General features: G+C 42.4%; 1 protein-coding gene across 2 annotated transcripts in view; it reads left to right on the top strand.

Annotated features, from left to right (window-relative positions):
- pde4ba (phosphodiesterase 4B, cAMP-specific a) overlaps positions 1-22,851 on the top strand; it is a 557,078-nt gene that overhangs the window by 414,370 nt on the left and 119,857 nt on the right. For both annotated transcript variants that reach the window (XM_067990377.1, XM_067990378.1), the window contains one exon: positions 3,655-3,704. In XM_067990377.1, the coding sequence (XP_067846478.1) occupies positions 3,655-3,704 (50 nt within the window). The remainder of the gene's footprint in view (positions 1-3,654; positions 3,705-22,851) is intronic.

The raw sequence follows: 22,851 nt of genomic DNA, 5'->3' as shown, positions 1-22,851 counted from the left end.
CCACCCTCTGGGTAAAAAAGTTTTTCTTCATGTCCCCTCTAATCCTTCGGCCAATCAGCTTAAATCTATGTCCTCTAGTTCTTGAACTCTCCGCTAGGGGAAACAGGTACTTCCTGTCTATTCTATCTGGGCCCCTCATAATTTTGTACACCTCAATCAAGTCTCCCCTCAGCCTCCTCTGCTCCAAAGAAAAGAACCCCAGCCTATCCAATCTCTCCTCGTAGCTGCAAATTTCAAGCCCTGGCAATATTCTTGTAAATCTTCTCTGCAATCTCTCCAGAGCAATTACGTCTTTCCTGTAACGTGGTGACCAGAACTGCGCACAATACTCCAGCTGTGGCCTTACCAGCATTTTATACTGTTCCATCATTACATCCCTGCTTTGGTATTCTATACCTCAGCTAATAACGGAGAGCATTCCATATGCCTTCTTCACAACCTTATCTACCTGTACTGCCACCTTCAGGGACCTGTGCACATGCACTCCAAGGTCTCTCACTTCCTCTACCCCTCTCAATATATTCCCGTTTACTGTGTATTCCCTTTTACTGTTTGCCCTCCCTAGGTGCATTACCTCACACTTCTCTGGGTTGAACTCCATTTGCCACTTCTCCGCCCACTCCACCAACCCATTGATACCTTCTTGGAGCCTACAGCTATCCTCTTCACTATCAACTCCACGGCCAATTTTTATGTCATCTGCAAATTTGCCAATCATGCCTCCTACATTCAAGTCCAAATCATTAATATATACCACAAACAGCAAGGGACCCAACACTGAGCCCTGTGGCACACCATTGGAAACGGATTTCCATTCGCAAAGACATCCATCGACTTTTACCCTTTGTTTCCTGTTACTGAGCCAATTTTGGATCCAATTCGCCACATTTCCCTGTATCCCATGGGCTCGTACCTTTCTGACCAGTCTGCCATGTGGGACCTTGTCATATGCCTTACTAAAATCCATGTCGACAACATCCACTGCACTACCCTCATCAATCCTCCTCGTCACTTCCTCAAAGAATTCAATCAGATTTGTAATGCATGACCTTCCTTGAACAAATTCATGCTGACTATCTCTGATTAAACCATGCCTTTCCAACCATCCTCCCTGCATCCAGCCTGTCTAGCCCTGTCAGAATTTTATATGTTTCAATGAGATCCCCTCTCATTCTTCTAAACTCAAGTGAATAAAGGCCGAGTCGACCCAATCTCTCCTCATACGACAGTCTTGCCATCCCAAGGATCAGTCTGGTGAACCTTCACTGCACTCCCTCTGTGGCTGATATATCCGTTCTTGGGTAAGGAGACCAAAACTGCACATAATTCTCCAGGTGTGGTCTCACCAAGGCCCTGTATAACTGCAGTAAGACATCCTTGCTCCTGTACTCAAATCCTCTTGCAATGAAGGCCAACATAACATTTGCCTTCCTAACTGCTTGCTGGACCTAACTCACTGCCTGAAAGGGTGGTAGAGGCAGAAACCCTCAACTCATTTAAAAAGTACTTGGATATGCACTTGAAGTGCCGTAACCTACAGGGCTATGGACCAAGGGCTGGAAAGTGGGATTAAGCTGGATAGCTCTTTTTCGGCTGGCACGGACACGATGGGCCGAAAGGCCTCCTTCTGTGCCGTAACTTTCTATGATTCTCCTGCTTCAATTTAAGGTCCTTCCTGATCTCACTCCTAAACAGCCTGGCTCTAATTTTAAGATTATGCCCTCTTGTTCTGGATTTCCCTCACCAGAGGAAATAGTTTCTCTGTATCTACCATTTGAATCCCTTTAGCATTTTAAAGACCTTTATTAGAGTTGGTTACTCCCAGATGTGTGTGCATTTAACAGTGTAGCATTATTACAGGGATCTGTGACACAAGTGCAAATGACTGATCTGCACTTGTTGATGGAAAGTCATTTGTATTGCAGTATGTTTGTGGCATTTAATATTTGATGCATATATGTATTGTGATGGCATTCAGAATAGAGGCCTGTGTTTCTTTTAGATGAGATAACAGTGAACAGCATAAGGTGCTTGGCTTGGCTCACATTTTCCACAGTGAAAAAAATTCAAAATCTCAATTTTTGATATTGATCCCATACATTTGTATATTTATAAACAATTTTACAACACCAAGTTATAGTCCAGCAATTTTATTTTAAATTCACAAGCTTTCGGAGATTTCCTCCTTCCTCAGGCAAATGTTTCAAGAGCTCCTTGAAGCCTACGCATTTATACATTTGTATATTTAAATAGGCCTTGTTTGAGGGAGAGGGAAAGCATAAAGCGGCATTTGTCATTTTCACTGCATTGCAAATACATTAATTTGTGTTGCCAGCATGCAAACAGCGCTGGAAAGTTTTGCCAATTTTCAGTGGCGATGATGTTCCTTTAGGAATCAGAATTTTTAGTGATTGGGTGGTGCAATGGTTTAACACACTGTTCTTTCACCTTAGAGATCTGGGCTGGATTCTGCTCCATGATACCACAGTGGAGAATGATGGAAAATTTGGTGATGAGGACCACTGTCGCTTGCCTGTCCAACCTGCATTTCTCTCCCCCTACCCTGCCAGGACAGCTGCTGACTGCTTCTTCCCCACTCACTGCATACAACTGGCAGCAGGAGGCATGGGACCTAAATCCCCAGCGGATTCCGCTCTCCCCTGCTCTGCTCTAGCCTGCTTCCTGGGGCCGCCAGGGAGAAGAAACTGGTAGGCCCGGGAAGTACTGGTAACAGCTCTGGGGTCCCTGCTCAGAGGGAGAGGGCCTTGTAACAGCCTCTTCATCCTCCATTTTGGACCCCATTTGCTTTATAGGCCTCGGTCTCTCCCAAAGCCTACTGGGCTATCAATCTTCCAATCTTCAGTCTGCCCTATTAATTGTCTCTTTTGGTGGTCTAGCATTGATTCTGTTGCAGCATCACTGGGACTTTGTAGCTGGCCAATAATGGACTGTCTTCTTGGCACCAGGAATTCCATTGGGAGCCCGCCCTGTATTCTTAGTGACCCCCCCAACCCAAGAAACTGGGTTCGGATTGCAATGGTGTCGCAGGGGAGGACAGAAGTCCGATCCTGCCAGAACTGGGAGGAGAATCCCAGCCCTAGATTCAAAATCCAGCCTAAGTCAATTGGATGAAGGTGTCTTCTCTCTGCCAGCTATAGAGGTCCCATGTGAAATGAGTTTGGGTGCTATCATACCAATTCAGAGCGAGCTTATTGGCAATTTCACTCAGAGTCACAAGGATACAGGAAATGAAAACAATTCTGTGGTGCTACAGGCAGAATTGAATCATTTTGCCAATGCAGTATGGAGGGGTTTAATTCTGCATCTAACAAATATTGTACCTGCCCTGCAAGTGCTTTAGAATTACACTACACAGCGAAAATTGAAAAGTGTTTTGCTGTCCAGCACTGAGATCCATACCTTCAGGAATACAAAATAAGAAAGAAAAGAACAATCAAAATGTAAAAAAATTGATTTTGAAAAGAAACGTATTATAACTGGTTTGTTACAAAACAAGTTTTACAGTTCTGACATGTTTACAATTTGTTTTAAACCACATTTTGTTTCTGGCTATTGTGCCATCAAGTTACTCTACTGCGTTGATGTATGAAAGTAGGTCATTGTCTGATTTGCGTTCTCTCTCTCTTTCCGTAGGAGGTCCCCAGCAGCAAGTCAACCTCCCATTACCAGAATCAGCCTCACAGGTACTAAATTATTTCTTAAAGAATCATGTTCAAACTCAAATGAGAATTTTTAATCCTTATTAATATGCATATCTTTCAAATATAACCACACTTGTTGTACTGTCATCCATTCCCGAGCTTGCTTCCTTTAGACAAAATGCTGGTACTGCAGATTTATTCTCCCCAGTCTGATATTGCGCTGTCCGCTGCTATGCAACGTTCTGTCCATTGGATTGACTTGAAACTGGTGAAATTCATGTCCCATTTACCAATGAGGGTCTTGACTTCAGTAGCAGTATTGTCAGGTAAACTAAGTAGCCTTGTTGCCTCAAGAGGATCTGAGGTTCACCTAAATAGGTTGTCCTGTACGTTCCAATCCACCGGGAATCTAATCCACAGTTGGTTTCTGTCCGCCCCTCTAATTCTGCCCTGATCCTGGTGGGTTTTCTGGTGTTAAGCTAATTATAGTAATAGTGGCTGGCCCCTGGTAGTATGTCTAATCCCACCGTGTCACCTGCCTTGGCTGAGGAGGGAGAAAGGGAAATCTCTTCAGCAAGTAGCGCTGTTGAGAGTGCTGGTCATAACAAATTTTCATTGATCACAGCCCTTTAAATTTTTATTGGCCCTTCATAATTTTAGCAATGATGAACCCCAGGACTGTAACTGTGTTCCCAATGTCCAGCATTGCTAAAGCATTGATGATGTCTTTCATTATTAACATTTATTTGAATACACCCGCCCAAATATGGGTGGGCAAATTCAGCGTCAGCCTGCACTTCTGGTGGGAAATCCTGGAACTGTTGACAAGAGGTCTGGCAAATGGGGGAATGGCTTCCCACTGCATTTCCTGTGCCCACCCACTCAGAAATCGCCTTAAAATCCAGAACATTGTTTTCACTGGCACCTCTGGAGGCACCAATGCTGCTAAAGGGACTAGCACCTTTTTTTTTGGCAGATGTCGATTACGCACTTCGCACGAATCATAGAATCATAGAAAGGTTACAGCACAGGAGGTCATTTGGCCCGTCGAGCCCATGTCGGTTTTTTACACGCAAAGGGTGTTAGAAGTTTGGAACTCTCTTCCGCAAACGGCAATTGATACTAGCTCAATTGCTAAATTTAAATATAAGATAGATAGCTTTTTGGCAATCAAAGGTATTAAGGGATATGGGCCAAAGGCGGGTATATGGAGTTAGATCACAGATCAGCCATGATCTTATCAAATGGCGGAGCAGGCACGAGGGGCTGAATGGCCTACTCTTGTTCCTATGTTCCTAAGTGCAATCCAGCTAGTCCCACACCCCCGCCCTTTCCCCATAGCCCTGCAAATTTTTCCATCCAAGTACTTATCCAATTCCTTTTTGAAAGCCACGATTGAATCTGCCTCCACCACCCCCTCAGGCAGTGCATTCCAGACCATAACCACTCACTGTGTAAAAAGGTTTTTCCTCATGTAGCCTTTGGTTCTTTTGAGAATCACCTTAAATCTGTGTCCTCTGGTTCTTGACCCTTCTGACAATGGGAACAGTTTCTCTCTATCTACTCTGTCTGGACCCCTCATGATTTTGAATGTACAGTGTTGCAGTGTAGTTGCCAGATTCCTGACCCTGTACAGACCTATCCCAATGACTGGGCAAAGACTAGTGGCAGAAATTGATTTGAATAATTGTTTACAAGTAACATTCTGTAACCATGTTTTCTGCATGCACAGTTGTTTGTCTGTTAAGAAAAAAAAGCCCATGGGATCCAAGGGAGGGTGGCAAGTTGGATCCAAAATTGGCTCAGTGGCAGGAAGCAAAGAGAATGGTCCACGGATTGTTTTGGTGACTGGAAGGCTGTTTCCAGTGGGGTTCCACAGGATTCAGTACTAGGTCCCTTGTTTTTTGTGGCATATATTAATGATTTGGACTTGAATGTGGGGGGGGCCTGATCAAGAAATTTGCAGATGATACAAAAATTGGCCATGTGGTTAATAGTGAGGAGGAAAGCTGTAGACTGCAGGAAGATATCAATGGACTGATCAGGTGGAGAGAAAAGTGGCAAATGGAATTCAGAAGGCATTTGATAAGGTCCCACATAAGAGGCTGTTAGCTAAGATAGAAGCCCAAGGAATCGAGGGAAAAGTACAGACTTGGTCAGGAAGTTGGCTGAGCGAAAGGCGACAAAGAGTAGGGATAATGGGTAGATACTCACATTGGCAGGATGTGACTAGAGGAGTCCTGCAGGGATCTGTCTTGGGGCCTCAATTATTCACTATTTATTAACAACTTAGATGAAGGCATAGAAAGTCTCATATCTAAGTTTGCCAATGACACAGAGATTGGTGGCATTGTAAGCAGTGTAGATGAAAACATAAAATTACAAAGCGATATTGATAAGATTAGGTGAATGGGCAAAACTGTGGCAAATGGAATTCAATGTAGACAAATGTGAGGTCATCCACTTTGGATCAAAAAAGGATAGAACAGGGTACTTTCTAAATGGTAAAAAGTTAAAAACAGTGGATGTCCAAAGGGACTTGCGGGTTCAGGTACATAGATCATTGAAGTGTCATGAACAGGTGCAGAAAATCATCAATAAGGCTAATGGAATGCTGGCCTTTATATCTAGAGGACTAGAGTACAAGGGGGCAGAAGTTATGCTGCAGCTATACAAAACCTTGGTTAGACTGCACCTGGAGTACTGTGAGCAGTTCTGGGCACCGCACCTTCGGGAGGACATATTGGCCTTGGAGGGAGTGCAGCGTAGGTTTACTAGAATGATACCCAGACTTCAAGGGTTAAGTTATGTGGAGAGATTTCACAAATTGGGGTTGTATTCTCTAGAGTTTAGAAGGTTGAGGGGTGATCTGATTGAAGTTTATAAGATATTAAGGGGAACAGATAGGGTGTATAGAGAGAAACTATTTCCGCTGGTTGGGGATTTTAGGAGTAGGGGGCACAGTCTAAAAATTAGAGCCAGACCTTTCAGGAGTGAGATTAGAAAACATTTCGACACACAAAGGGTGGTAGAAGTTTGGAACTCTCTTCCGCAAACGGCAATTGATACTAGCTCAATTGCTAAATTTAAATCTGAGATAGATAGCTTTTTGGCAACCAAAGGTATTAAGGGATATGGGCCAAAGGCAGGTATATGGAGTTAGATCACAGATCAGCCATGATCTTATCAAATGGCGGAGCAGGCACAAGGGGCTGAATGGCCCACTCCTGTTCGTATGTTCTTAATCCAGAGAAGTGTGAGGTAATTCATTTGAGGAGGGCAAACAATGTAAGGGAATGCACAATAAATGGGATACTGAGAGGTGTAGAGGAAGTGAGGGACCTTGGAGTGCATGTCCACAGATCGCTGAAGGTAGCAGGACAGGTAGATAAGGTGGTTAAAAAGGCATACGGGATACTTTCCTTTACTAGCCAAGGCATAGAATATAAGAGCAGGGAAGTTATACCTGAACTATATAAAACACTAGTTAGTCCACAGCTTGAGTACTGCGTACAGTTCTGGTCACCACATTACAGGAAAGATGTGATTGCACTAGAGAGGGTACAGAGGAGATTTACGAGGATGTTACCCGGACTGGAGAATTTTAGCTATGAGGAAAGATTGGATAGGCTGGGGTTGTTTTCATTGGAACAGAGGAGGCTGAGGGGAGATTTAATTGAGGTGTATAAAATTATGAGGGGCCTGGATAGAGTGAATAGGAAGGACCTATTTCCCTTAGCAGAGGGGTCAGTGACCAGGTGGCATAGATTTAAAGTAATTGGTAGAAGGATCAGAGGGGAGTTGAGGAGAAATATTTTCACCCAGAGGGTGGTGGGGGTCTGGAACTCACTGCCTGAAAGGATGGTAGAGGAGAAACCCTCAACTCATTTAAAAAGTACTTGGATGTACAGTTGAAGTGACATAACCTACAGGGCTACGGACCAAGTGCTTGAAAGTGGGAATAGGCATGATAGCTCTTTTTTGGCCAGCACAGACATAATGGGCCGAACGGCCTCCTTCTGTGCTGTAACTTTCTATGTTACTCTGGTGCGATGGAATCTGCTTACAATATAAACACGGCTCATTCCACAACACTGACAGCCAAGGATATTATAGGACCACTACTCCTAGCAATTCTGTAAGATGAATGTAAGAACATAAGAACATAAGAAATATGAGCAGGAGGAGGCCATAAGGCCCCTCGAGCCTGCTTCGCCATTCAGTAAGACAGTAGCTGATCTTCTACCTCAACTCCACTTTCCCGCTCTATTCCCATATCCCTTGATTCCCTTAGTGTCCAAATATTCATCGATCTCAGTCTTTGATGTACTCAATGACTGAGCATCCCACAGCCCTCTGGGGAAAAGAATTCCATAGATTCACAACCCTCTGGGAGAAAATTTTTTCCTCATCTCAGTCCTAAATGGCCGACCCCTTATCTTGAGACTATGGCCTCTAGTTCTAGATTCTCCAGTCAGGGAATCTCTCAGCATCCACCCTGTCAAGCCCTCTAAGAATTTTATACGTTTCAATGAGATCACCTCTCACTCTTCTAAACTCCAGAGAATATAGGCCCGTTCTATTCAATCTCTCCTCATAGAACAACCCTCTTATAGCAGGAATCAATCCAGTGAACCTTTGATGCACCCCCTCTAAGGCAATTATATCCTTCCTTAGGTAAGGAGACCAAAACTGTGCACAATACGCCAGATGTGGTCTCACCAAAGCCCTATATAATTGCAGCAAGATCTCCTAACTCTTATACTCTAACCCCTTGCAATAAAGGCTAACATATCATTTGCCTTCCTAATTGCTTGCTGTACCTGCATGTCAACTTTCTGTGATTCGTGTACAAGGACACCCAAATCCCTCTGATTATCAACATTTCTTAGTGTCTCACCTTTTAAAAAAAATTCTGCTTTTCTATTCTTCCTACCAAAGTGGATAATTTCACATTTTCCCACATTATACTCCATCTGCCATCTTCTCGCCCACTCACTTAACCTGTCTATATCCCTTTGCAGCCTCTTTGCGTGCTCCTCACAGCTTACTTTCCCACCTAGCTTTGTATCGTCAGCAAATTTGGATACATTACACTCGGTCTCCTCATCTAAGTCATTGATTTATATTGTAAACAGCTGAGGCCCAAGCATTGATCCTTGCGGCACCCCACTAGTTACAACCTGCCAACCTGAAAATGACCTGTTTATTTCTACTCTCTGTTTTCTGTCTGTTAACCAATCCTCAATGCACCCCCAATGCTCCCTTTGCTCCTCTATCCCGTTTAGACTCTTATTATCCAAGCACTATGTGGTCTCCTTATTCTTCCGACCAAAATGCACCACCTCATTTATCTATATTGAAATTCATTTGCCAATTACCATGCCCATTCTGCAAGTTTATTAATATCCTCTTGCAATTTGATGCATTCTTCCTTTGTATTAACTACAACCACCAATTTGGTGTTGTCTACAAATTTTGAAATTGTACTTCTGATTCCTGAATCCAAATCGTTACTGTAAATTGTGAACAACAATGGTCCCAGCATCGATCCCTGTGGAACACCACTTCTCACTTTTTGCAAGTCTGAGTAGCTACCCTTAACCCCTAATCTGTGTTTTCTGCTTTGTAGCCAACTTGCTATCCATTCTGTTACCTGTCCCCTGACTCCACATGCTCAGACCTTAGCCATGAGTCTAAAATGGGGTACTTTGAAAATCCAAATATATTACATATACTACATTACCTTGTTTACTCTGTATTACTTCGTCAAAGAATTCAATAAGATTGGTCAAGCATGACTTCTTCTGAAATCCGCTATTCTGCTGACTATTCTCTGTTATATTTTTGTTCTCTAGATGTCTTTCTATCACATCTTTGAGTAAAGATTCCATTATTTTTCCTACCACCAATGTTAAGCTACTAAAATAAAGAAATTAATAAACAAAAAACAAGTCTAATAGTTACAAATTAATCTGAAATCAAGCTACATCCATCTACTAAATATAATCTAGAGCTCAAGTAATTGTATTATATCTAAAATTAAATTACTACTAACAAATAAATAAGAACTCGAAATGGCAGTGCAGGCTATGTGTCGGGACTATGATGTGTGGGAGTTTGTGGACAGTGAGACTGTCCCGGATTGCCACATCTGCAGGAATTGTCTGTCTTGAGACACTCCAGATCAGAGTTCTTGCGCTGGAGTGCGAGTTAGAGACACTCCGACATAAAGGGAGTGGGAGGAATTTTTGGATAATTTTCTCCAGGGTACAGTCACACCTCAGAGGAAAGCACAGGTAAAGGAAGGGGAGAGTGTGACTGTCAATTAACAGGATATGGGGAACCAAGGGGAGGTAGAGAAGGAGGTCCCGCAGACACTGGACCTATCCAACAGGCACAATGTACTTGCTATCTGTGAGGATAAGAGTGCAGGCTGCGAGGTGGATAGCGAGAATGCTAACCATGGCACCCTGGAGCAGGAGGCAGTCCAAAGTGGGAGGAGCAGAATAGAAAGGTTGTAGTCATATGGGGTTCAATAATTAGGAGGATAGATAGCATCATCTGCAGTCGCGACCGAGAGCCCAGAAGGGTGTGTTGCCTACTTGGTGCAAAGGTAAAGGATACCTCGGAGCAACTGGAGAGGAACTTGGAAAGGGAGGGGGAAGATCCAGTGGTCCATGTTGGGACCAATGACATAGGGAAGAAAAGGGAGGAGGTCCTGCTAAGAGAATATCAAAAGTTAGGAACTAAATTAAAAAACAGGACCTCACTGGTGGTAATCTCAGGATCACTACACAAGCCACATGCTAATTGGCATGGGGATCAACAGATCAGGAAGATGAACACATGGCTGAAAGTCTGGTGTGGGAAAGAGAGGTTCAATTTCATGTGACACTGGCATCAGTACTTGGACAGGAAGGAGCTGTACCACTGGGACGGGCTCCACCTGAACTGGAATGGGACCAGTGTCCCACGGAAAGGATAAATAGGGCTGTGGATAGGACTTTAAACTAATAAGATGTAGGGAGGGATCTGGTGAAAATAACATAAGTCTGAAGATAAAATAAGTAGGGGATGAGAATAAAGGGCAGTCCAAAGTAAGGAATAAGAATAATATAAACGGTCAGTGAACAAATACAGTTATAGAACATAAGTACAAAATGACTGTTAAAAATAAAGTGAGCAGAACAATTATTAAAAACAAATTAAATTGCCTGTACAGCAATATGCACAGCATCCAAAACAAAATGAGGGAACTGGAGGCAGCCAAATGTAGTAGGGGTAACTGAAACATGGCTACATAAAGAACAGGACTGGCAGATAAATATTGCAGGATATAACATATTTAGAAAGAATAGCGAAGGAAGAAGTGGGGGGGTAGATGTACTAATTAGAGACAACATTAGGATAGAAACAGAATTCATATGGATTGAGACAAAGGATAAGAAGGGATCGATCACGTTAATAGGTATATTCTACAGACCAACTAATAGTGGAAGGGAAGTGGAGGATGAAATATGTAGACAAATCTATAAAATGAGTAAAAAAACTCGAAGAATAATCATGGACGATTTCAACTATCCCCAAATAAACTGGCAAGAAGAGGCAGGGGAAAGGGGAATGGAGTTTTTACAGTGTGTAGAGGACTCCTTTCTTACCCAATATGTGAGAAGCCCAATGAGAGAGGAATCACCGCTGGATCTAATAATGGGACATGAACCAGAGCAGAGAAGAAAAATAAGTGTTGGGGAACATCTGGGCAATAGCAATCATAACATAATAAGGTTTAAAATACTGATTGAGAAAGACATCAGTATGAAAAAGACCAAAGCAATAGATTGGAAATAAGCTAATTTTGAGGGGATGAGAATGGAACTAGAGAAGGTAAGCTGGAAAAAAAATTGACAAAGAGATAGAACAACAGTGGGAAATATTTAAAACAGTGATCATTAGAGTTCAGGAGAAATGTATTCCTCTTAAAAAAAACAAGAACAAACTATCCAAGAATGAAACACCATGAATGAATAAAGAGATGAGAGTAAAATTGAAACTAAAGAAAAAGGCATACTCTTCAGTACATAGACAATAAAGGAGAGGATGATAAAAGGGAATACGAAGATGTTAGGAAAGAAGTCAAAAAACAATTAGGAAAGCAAAGAGGAAGTACAAAATTAAATTATCAAGGAATAGAAAAAGCAATAGTAAAGTATTCTATAGACACATAAATAACAAAAGAAAAGTCAGGATAGGGACAGGGTCACTAAGGGATGCACAAGATAAACTCACCGGTAATGACAGTGAAATGGCAGAAATATTGAATTTACCAGGGAGACCAACAAGGTGGGCAAGACATTAGAAAGCGAGATCAAAAAAGATATAAAGACATTTTAAGATAGAAAGGGGGCAGATAATTGATAAACTAATCAAACTTGAAAGGATAAAACCCCTGGTCCGAATGGATTGCATCCACGCCTATTTAAAGAAGTTAGGAAAGACATACCAGAGGCGTTATTACATATAGATAAAAATTCATTAGAAAAGGGAATGATGGCAGAGGACCGGCAGACAGCTTATGTTATTCCTATATTTAAAAAGGGAGACAGAACAAGTCGAGGGAACTATAGACCAGTTAGCTTAACATCGGTGGTAGGAAATATAATGGAATCTTTACTCAAAGATGTAATAGAAAAACATCTAGAAAATGAAAATATAATAAAGAATAGTCAGCTGGGATTTCAGAAGGAAACGTCATGCTTGACCAATCTTACTGAATTCTTTGAAGAAGTAACAAAAAGAGTAGACAAGGGTAATGCAGCAGATGTAATATATTTGGATTTTCAAAAGACCTTCGATTAGGTACTGCATTGTAGACTCATGACTAAGGCCAGAGCATGTGGAATCAGGGGACAGGTAGCAGAATGGGTAACAAGATGGCTACAAAACAGAAAACAGAGAGTCGGGGTTAAGGGTAACTACTCAGACTGGCAAAAGGTGGTAAGTGGTGTTCCACAGGGATCGGTGCTGAGACCACTATTGTTCACAATTTAATTAACAATTTCAACTCTGGAATCAGAAGTGCAATTTCAAAATTTACGGACGACACAAACTTGGTGGTTGTAGTTAATACCAAAGGAAGAATGCGTCAAAGTGCAAGAAGACACTAACAAACTTGCAGAATGCACATGTAATTGGCAAATAAATTTCAATGCAGGTAGGTGTATTCAAGAGTGAGCTTGGTAGATTTTTGGACACTAAGGGAATCAAGGGATATGGGGATAGGGTGGGAAAGTGAAGTTGAGGTAGAGGATCAGCCATGACTTTACTGAATGGTGGAGCAGGCTCAAGGGGCCATATGGCCTACTCCTGTTCCTATTTTTTATGTTCTTATGTGAGGTGGTGCATTTTGTAGGAAGAATAAACATATTGCTTGGCTAATAAGAGTCTAAATGGGGTAGAGCAGCAAAGGGATCTCTGGGTACAGATACAGAAGTCACTAAAAGTAGTAACGCAGGTTAATAAGACCATAAAAAAGACAAACCAAGCGCTGGGGTTCATTTCTAGAGGGATAGAATTGAAAAGAAAAGAAGTTATGATAAACTTGCATCGAACCTTGATATATATTAATGACTTAGACTTGGGTGTACAAGCCACAATTTCCAAATTTGCAGATAACACAAAACCTGGAAGTGTAGTCAACAGTGGGGTGGATAGTGATAGACTTCAAGAGGATATAATCAGGCTGGTGGCATGGGCGGACACGTGCCAGATGAAATTTAACGCAGAAAAATATGAGGTGATACATTTCAGTAGGAAGAATGAGGAGAGGCAATGTAAACTAAAGGCAAAATTCTAAAAGGGGTACAGGAACAGAGAGATCTGGGGGGTATATGTACATAAATCATTGAAGGTGGCAGGGCAGGTTGAGAAAACGGTTAAAAAAGCATACGGGATCCTGGGCTTTATAAATAGAGGCATAGAGTACAAAAGCAAGGAAGTCATGATGAACCTTTATAAAACACTGGTTTGGCCATAACTGGAGTATTGTGTCCAGTTCTGAACACCGCACTTCGGAAGGATGTGAAGGCTTTAGAGAGGGTGCAGAAGAGACTTACTAGAATGGTTCCAGGGATGAGGGACTTTAGTTACGTGGATAGACTGGAGAAGCTGGTGTTGTTCTCCTTGGAACAGTGAAGGTTGAGAGGAGATTTGATAGAGGTATTCAAAATCATGAAGGGTCCAGACAGAGTGGATAGAGAGAAAGTGTTCCCACTGCTGGAAGGGTCAAGAACCAGAGGGCATAGATTTAAGGTGATTGGCAAAAGAACCAAAGGTGACATGAGGAAAAACTTTTTTACACAGCGAGTGGTTAGGATCTGGAATGCACTGCCAGAGGGGCTGGTGGAGGCAGATTCAATCATGGCCTTCAAAAGGGAACTGGATAAGTACTTGAAAGAAAAAAAATTGCAGGGCTACGGGGATAGAGCAGGGGAATGGGACTAGCTGGATTGCTCTTCCATAGAGCCGGCATTGACTCGATGGGCCGAATGACCTCCTTCCGTGCTGTAACCTTTCTATGATTGGTTCGACCACACTTGGAATATTGTGCACAGTTCTGGTCTTGATATTATAAAAAGGACATTGAGGCATTGGAGAAGGTGCAAAAAGGATTCACAAGGATGATACCAGAACTGAGAGGATATATTTATCAAAAAAGGCTGAACTGGCTGGGGCTCTTTTCGCCAGAAAAGAAAAGGCTGAGGGGTGACCTGATAGAGGTCTGTAAGATAATGAAAGGGTTTGATAGGGTAGATGTAGGTAAAATGTTTCCACTTGTGGGGGAGTCTAAAACTAGAGGTCATAAATATAAATAATCATTAATAAATCCAATAGGGAATTCAGGAGAAACTTCTTTACCCAAAGAGTGGTAAGAATGTGGAATGCATTACAACAAGGAGTAGTTGAGGCGAATAGCATGTGAAGTGTTATTTAGGGATGACTAAATCAAAACACAGCTTGGGCAGGTTATTCCACTGGAATTTTGCCAGCTCCCTGGCGTAACTTCAGCAGAAAAGGGCAGAAAATCAGTTACAGAGCTTCTCCAACTGCACTCCACCTACCTTTTCACTACCAGGATGAAGTGACAGGGGACACACAATTCCCTAATTTGGGTAGCTTTATTCAAATTATATGCAAATAATATAAGTGCACCATACAGTGTATTTCCCGTTTTTTGCGCCCTAGAGACATTGGGCGCCAGGATTACTGGTGCGTGAGGGTGCTGCAAATCACAGATTTAATTTGGCCCACGCAAACTGTTTCCAGGAGTAAAATAATGTATGCAATGGGGTGGGGTTATTTATTTTGGCACTCCTCCTCATATCATTAATTTTTTTTCTAATTTCTTCACTCTCTCTGCTACTTCCAGCTCAGCAGCCTTGACCTCTGCTTTGACCTGCCACTTCAGGGAGGGCCAGCCTATTTTCCTGCCCCTTTTGCAGAAAGACCTCCAAGGGATTTTCCCCACATTCCTGCCTTCAGACATTGTTGCTGGCATTCACCTTTGCCCATTTGATCCATATTTCTTAACTGTTTTTTTCCAGCAAACACAACTTTCAGCACCACAAAACCTCTCCTCCTCTTTAATGGTGAGTTGCCCTTTATGAGCTGCTGCCTCGCTGGATTTCTCTCCTGCCAACCTTAACAGGTCTTACCAGTGAATTAGACAAGGTTGAAAGAACCTATTTTGACTTATAAACCAAAGTCCTTAATATGCATCCCAGTTCTTGATTACTATTAGCCTTGCATTGACTGGAAATTTATTTTATCTTGACTAATCATCAAACCCATTGCATCCATCAGTGACGTATAGTTTGGCCCAAAATAGATTCCACACAATTCATGCAACCTCTTGAAGGAGGCAACTATCCAAAAGTAAAGCCTCCCAAACAGCCTCAATGTTAATGACTGTCCACTGAATTCAACTCTCTCGCATTATTGAGTTTGGTAATTCTATTCAAGTTAGTTCATCTAATGCTGTCATCAGCACATTGGTCATCTCACTGTTTAAAGAAAAAGATTCAAAACAAATCACCAGAAAAATAGAAATAAACAAAAGGATGTTAAAGTTCATGATCTTTCAAAATAGTAATTGTTAACTCAGTGACTAGCTTGACAATACAATAAAATTATTTTCTTTGAAAGAAACATCATTTCTGAATATGAAATTCTCAATGTGTAAGCAGAATGGTCAGCCAGTGTCTCTGAAACTGTAATTTCTCAGCACTGGCTAATATTTGGTGCTTGTGGTTTAACACGGCTTATGGAATTGTGATCTGAGCACTCCTGCTGAAGTGCCAGAATGGCTGCAGATTTACAGGGTTGTTATACCCAATGCCATAGCATACATGCTAGGTAGGAATGAGCTTGTGTCTACATCAACATTTGGAATAATATCTCCTAGCTGCATTGTGGCATTTATGTCAAAAAAAATTCATTGGGGCAAGTTTTACTTTCAGCCAAATAAATCTTGTTATTCTTATATGCAGTACTTAGAGTATATGTCACTGGCATTAATATGTTGTAGAAGTTCTTTCATGAGTGTTAAAGACCCGTGATAACAACATAGAGTAAACGATGGTGGCAGTTCCCCATCACTGGTATAATGTACAGGGTATATTCTGGGGAGCCATTTACCCAGCAGGAAGACCCAACAGTATAACAATATTTCACATGCTTTCAGATTATTCAGTAAGTTCAAGCTGATTTGAAGAATAATTTTTTGGTTAGATCTGAATTTAAGAATAAAAGTAAAGCAGACTTAGAGGATGAAGATGATGCAATGTAGTGTAGTCATGGTATCACAGAAAATATCTTCTTCAAGCCTCTGTTCATGGTTCTAACTACAGTGACTATTTTAATTGGTAGTTTTGGTCTCCTGTTCCTTGTTGGGAGGGTGATGTTTGGGGAAATATTTGTTGCTCTGTGTGGAATCTTCCCTAGTGTGTGGGTAAAGGAAAGGTTAGCATAAGCATTTGAGTTGTGAAAGTGCTATAATTTTCAAAATACTGGATTTTCAAAGGCTGCAACTACTGTTAAGGCCATTGTTTCAGCCAATGGAAAGCCTAGAATAAAAGGATCAATCAGATCAATCTTCAAAGAGTAAAAAAAACTGCTGAACAAATATGCCCACCAGCCCCCGCAGGCCAACATCACCTGGATTAGTGAACCTGCCCATAATGTTGGAAAGGGATAATTCCTTATATGACACCTGTAATATTGAGCATTATTGTTATTTCACCTGAGTGAATCATTGCCATGCTGTGGGTGTAGAAGAATCTACACCCACTGAGCTGAGTCACTCTCGTAGTTTCACGTTGCAGTAATTGTCACAGCTGAGGTATTCGTTGTTCCTGTCAGCTGTTGTTAACAATCCTTGATTTAAGATTCCATCACAGCAACTTTACGTCATCAAAGCAGGAAAATCTAGTTCTGTTTTTTTCCCTCTGTTTCCTGGTTATGGACACAGATGGGTGCACTTTCCTGTATCCTGTTCTCTTGGCGAAACACAAAAAGCTGCTAATGAAAAATAACTTTTCTACCTGTCGGAATTTCTGTCTGTCCTTATGCCATCTGGAAATTACAAAACATAGATTTACTTTGTGGCATGTTTGAAATCAACAATTAAGACAACACTTGCTATTACATGAATATGATAAATGCTTTGAGGAGTGTGTTTCCAGCAAAAAAACATGATTGGCATAGCTTGGGGTCTTTTAGATTAGGAAAAGAGGAAAAGTAACATTTCCCTTCATATCCGGTGTTTTGTCCTCTGTGTCTGCCTGTCTGAGTCAATGTTAGCAGATTTTTCCTGTTTGTCAGTTTTTAGGAAGTTAGAATAGGTCAGAGAGTCTCCTGAAATGTGAATTGTTAATAAAATTACAAAAGCAGCGCAACGATTAAGAACAAAGTGAATTCCAAAGTTGCAGCTTAATTAAGAAATCCAATACACTAGCAACATAGCATGTGATACATAAACTGCAAATATTATTGTCCAATAGAAAAAAAAATACTTAACGACTGGATGGTCCAATAGCTTAGCACACTGTTCTTTCACTGTGGAACCTGGGTTTGGACAGTATCAATCAATAAATGGTGAAAGGCTCGAGGGGCTGAATGGCCTACTCCTATTCCTATGTTCCAACCCTGTTCTAATGGATACATTCCACAGTGCAAAATGGCCCAGAAATTGGCACTAAATTGGTCATCTCATTCATGAAGTCAACATAATATGGGAAATACAAATTTCACACTATCGCAGTAGAAAGTTTTCTTTTGAGATTAGATTAAGGCACATTGTTAGGGCAGAGTGGAGGAAGCTTCACTCTGCTAACAGCCTGTGCTCCACCTGACCTGCAAGAGCTCAATATCAATAGATGGGGAAAAAATCTTCATTCCTGAACAGACGGATAACTTCATGTTGATGAGCACAAAAATGTGCTAAAAATATAAAGTTAAAATATTATTTTTAACATATACATAAAACAATGGAAATACCAGGTAGTAGAAATCAAGCAGAATAAAATGGTATGTGACCTGTCTTTTGGGTGAAAGCAGGATTTAAAAGTTTGATTAAGTTGAAGAGTTGGAACTGTTGAACAGGAATCATTGCCCCGCGTTTCCAGGGCAGGCTCAGTTTCTGGAAAAGCTTATTCTAAAAATTCCTTTCCCTCAACTTTCATATCACCACAGAAGATGTGACAGCTGTTGCAATGTGATTCTTTTTTGAGAATGGGGAAACATTTTGACTTATTTTTAATTGACTGAATTTTTAACACAGGTGGGATAATGATGCCTTTAGAGATAGTGTATTAAAAAAGTAACAACGATCCAGGTCTCTGAATTGGCAAGTTCACCAGCCCATGTAAAGCATACAGATCAGGAAACATTCTGCGCTTCAGAAAATTTGTCATTTTATGCTCAGCTTCAGATTTCAAAAATTCCACTGTCATGAACTTGAGTTGATTCCTATGAAACTAATTGTAGGTGTGGAATAAGTAGAATTGAAAAGTGAAAATTACTAAGGACTTTAGCATATTTATGTGATAAACCAATTAAGAAAAGTCAATTCTGGTACTTGGCCTTCAACAGCAATTTGTTCAAAACATGAAATTCTGGCTCCTTCGGGAGGAGAGCAGTTTTCTGTAGAACTAGTAAATCGGCTGATTTTGTCACTTTGAGTGTCTTGTACACTGCTTTACTCAGTGGTACCGTTTAATGTCAGGGCACGCTGATTAAAATCGGACAATTGAGTGGTATGGATATGGAGCATGCTATGGGACTGCAACAGAACTCCTAAAGAGCAAGATTCTTGTTGTATAAGTAATTTCCTTGATTGTACTTATGCAAGTGGTACAGATAGGGAAACATAGAAAATAGGAGCAAGAGTGGGCCATTCGGTCCTTCAGGCCTGCTTCGTCATTCAAAATGATCATGGCTGATTGTCTAACTCAGTACCCTGTTCCAACTTTTTCCCCATATCCCTTGATCCCTTTAGCATTAAGAAATATACCTATCTCCTTCTTGAATACATCTAATGACTTGGCCTCCACTGCCTTCTGTGGTAGAGAATTCCCCAGGTTCACCACCCTCTGAGTGAAGAAATTTCTCCTCATCTCGGTTCTAAATGGCATATCCCATATCCATTTTTTTCATTTGTTCATGGGATATGGGCGTCGCTGGCGAGGCCGGCATTTATTGCCCATCCCTAATTGCCCTTGAGAAGATGGTGGTGTGCCGCCTTCTTGAACCGCTGCAGTCCGTGTGCTGAAGGTTCTCCCACAGTGCTGTTAGGAAGGGAGTTCCAGGATTTTGACCCAGCGACGATGAAGGAACGGCGATATATTTCCAAGTCGGGATGGTGTGTGACTTGGAGAGGAACGTGCAGGTGGTGTTGTTCCCATGTGCCTGCTGTTCTTGTCCTTCCAGGTGGTAGAGGTTGCAGGTTTGGAAGGTGCTGTCGAAGAAGCCTTGGCGAGTTGCTGCAGTGCATCCTGTGGGTGGTACACACTGCAGCCACAGTGCGCCGGTGGTGAAGGGAGTGAATGTTTAGGGTGGTGGATGGGGTGCCAATCAAGCGGGCTGCTTTGTCCTGGATGGTGTCTAGCTTCTTGAGTGTTGTTGGAGCTGCACTCATCCAGGCAAGTGGAGAGTATTCCATCACACTCCTGACTTGTGCCTTGTAGATGGTGGAAAGGGTTTGGGGAGTCAGGAGGTGAGTCACTCAGAATACCCAGCTTCTGACCTGCTCTTGTAGCCACAGTATTTATATGGCTGGTCCAGTTAAGTATCTGGTCAATGGTGACCCCCAGGATGTTGATGGTGGGGGATTTGGCAATGGTAATGCCGTTGAATGTCAAGGGGAGGTGGTTAGATTCTCTCTTATTGGAGATGGTCATTGCCTGGCACTTGTCTGGCGCGAATGTTACTTGCCACTAATGAGCCCAAGCCTGGATGTTGTCCAGGTCTTGCTGCATGCGGGCTCGGACTGCTTCATTATCTGAGGGGTTGCAAATGGAACTGAACACTGTGCAATCATCAGCGAACATCCGCATTTCTGACCTTATGATGGAGGGAAGGTCATTGATGAAACAGCTGAAGATGGTTGGGCCTAGGACACTGCCCTGAGGAACTCCTGCAGCAATGCCCTGGGGCTGAGATGATTGGCCTCCAACAACCACTACCATCTTCCATTGTGCTAGATATGACTCCAGCCACTGGAGAGTTTTCCCCCTGACTCCCATTGACTTCAATTTTACTAGGGCTCCTTGGTGCCACACTCGGTCAAATGCTGCCTTGATGTCAGGGGCAGTCACTCTCACCTCACCTCTGGAATTCAGCTCTTTTGTCCATGTTTGGACCAAGGCTGTAATGAGGTCTGGAGCCGAGTGGTCCTGGCGGAACCCAAACTGAGCATCGGTGAGCAGGTTATTGGTGAGTAAGTGCCGCTTGATAGCACTGTCGACGACACCTTCCATCACTTTGCTGAAGATTGAGAGTAGACTGATGGGGCGGTAATTGGCCAGATTGGATTTGTCCCGCTTTTTGTGGACATACCTGGGCAACTTTCCACATTGTCGGGTAGATGCCAATGTTGCAGCTGTAATGGAACAGCTTGGCTAGAGGCGCAGCTAGTTCTGGAGCACAAGTCTTCAGCACTACAGCCGGGATGTTGTTGGGGCCCATAGCCTTTGCTGTATCCAGTGCATTCAGCCGTTTCTTGATATCACGTGGAGTGAATTGAATTGGCTGAAGACTGTCTTCTGTGATGATGGGGATATCGGGAGGAGGCCGAGATGGATCATCTACTCGGCACTTCTGGCCGAAGATGGTTGCAAACTCTTCAGCCTTGTCTTTTGCACTCACGTGCTGGACTCCGCCATCATTGAAGATGGGGGTGTTTGCAGAGCCTCCTCCTCCCGTTAGTTGTTTAATTGTCCACCACCCTTCACGACTGGATGTGGCAGGACTGCAGAGTTTTGATCAGATCCGTTGGTTGTGGAATCGCTTAGCTCTGTCTATAGCATGTTGCTTCTGCAGTTTAGCATGCATGTACATAAGAACATAAGAAATAGGAGCAGGAGAAGGCCAATCGGCCCCTCGAGCCTACTCCGCCATTCAACAAGATCATGGCTGATCTGATCCTAACCTCAAATCTAAATTCATGTCCAATTTCCTGCCCGCTCCCCGTAACCCCTAATTCCCTTTACTTCTAGGAAACTGTCTATTTCTGTTTTAAATTTATTCAATGATGTAGCCTCCACAGCTTCCTGGGGCAGCAAATTCCACAGACCCACCACCCTCTGAGTGAAGAAGTTTCTCCTCATCTCAGTTTTGAAAGAGCAACCCCTTATTCGAAGATTATGCCCCCTAGTTCTAGTTTCACCCATCCTTGGGAACATCCTTACCGCATCCACCCGATCAAGCCCCTTCACAATCTTATATGTTTCAATAAGATCGCCTCTCATTCTTCTGAACTCCAATGAGTAGAGTCCCAATCTACTCAACCTCTCCTCATATGTCCTCCCCCTCATCCCCGGGATTAACCGAGCGAACCTTCTTTGTACAGCCTCGAGAGCAAGTATGTCTTTTCTTAAGTATGGACACCAAAACTGTATGCAGTATTCCAGGTGCGGTCTCACCAATACCTTATATAACTGCAGCAATACCTCCCTGTTTTTATATTCTATCCCCCTCGCAATAAAAACCAACATTCCGATGGCCGCCTTGATCACCTGCTGCACCTGCAAACTAACTTTTTGATTTTCTTGCACTAGGACCCCCAGATCCCTTTGTACTGCAGTACTTTCCAGTTTCTTGCCATTAAGATAATAACTTGCTCTCTGATTTTTCCTGCCAAAGTGCATAACCTCACATTTTCCAATATTGTATTGTATCTGCCAAATCTCCGCCCACTCACCCAGCCTGTCTATATCCCCTTGTAGGTTTTTTATGTCCCCCTCACTCTCTACTTTCCCTCCCATCTTTGTATCATCTGCAAACTTTGATATGTTACACTCGGTCCCCTCCTCCAAATCGTTAATATAGATTGTAAAGAGTTGGGGACCCAGCACCGACCCCTGCGGAACACCACTGGCTACTGGTTGCCAGTCCGAGAATGAGCCATTTATCCCAACTCTCTGCTTCCTGTTAGATAACCAATCCTCCATCCATGCCAGAATATTACCCCCAATCCAGTGATTCTTTATCTTGAGCAATAATCTTTTATGTGGCACCTTGTCGAGTGCCTTCTGGAAGTCTAAATACACTACGTCCACTGGTTCCTCTTTATCCACCCTGTACGTTATGTCCTCAAAGAACTCAAGCAAATTTGTCAGACATGACTTCCCCTTCGTAAAGCCATGCTGACTTTGTCCTATTAAATTATGTTTATCCAAATGTTCCGCTACTGTCTCCTTAATAATAGACTGCAAAATTTTACCCACCACAGATGTTAGGCTAACTGGTCTATAATTTCCAGCCTTCAGCCTCCTACCCTTTTTAAATAAGGGTGTTACATTAGCAGTTTTCCAATCTGCCGGGACCTTTGCCGAGTCCAGAGAATTTTGGAAAATTATTACCAAAGCATCCACAATCCCTACTGCCACTTCCCTCAAGACCCTAGGATGTA

Source organism: Heptranchias perlo, chromosome 9 (genome assembly GCF_035084215.1).
Source record: "Heptranchias perlo isolate sHepPer1 chromosome 9, sHepPer1.hap1, whole genome shotgun sequence".
In the NCBI taxonomy this organism is placed as follows: domain Eukaryota; kingdom Metazoa; phylum Chordata; class Chondrichthyes; order Hexanchiformes; family Hexanchidae; genus Heptranchias; species Heptranchias perlo.
Note: the sequence above shows the minus strand (reverse complement) of the source record. Positions and strands in the feature narration are given on the sequence as shown.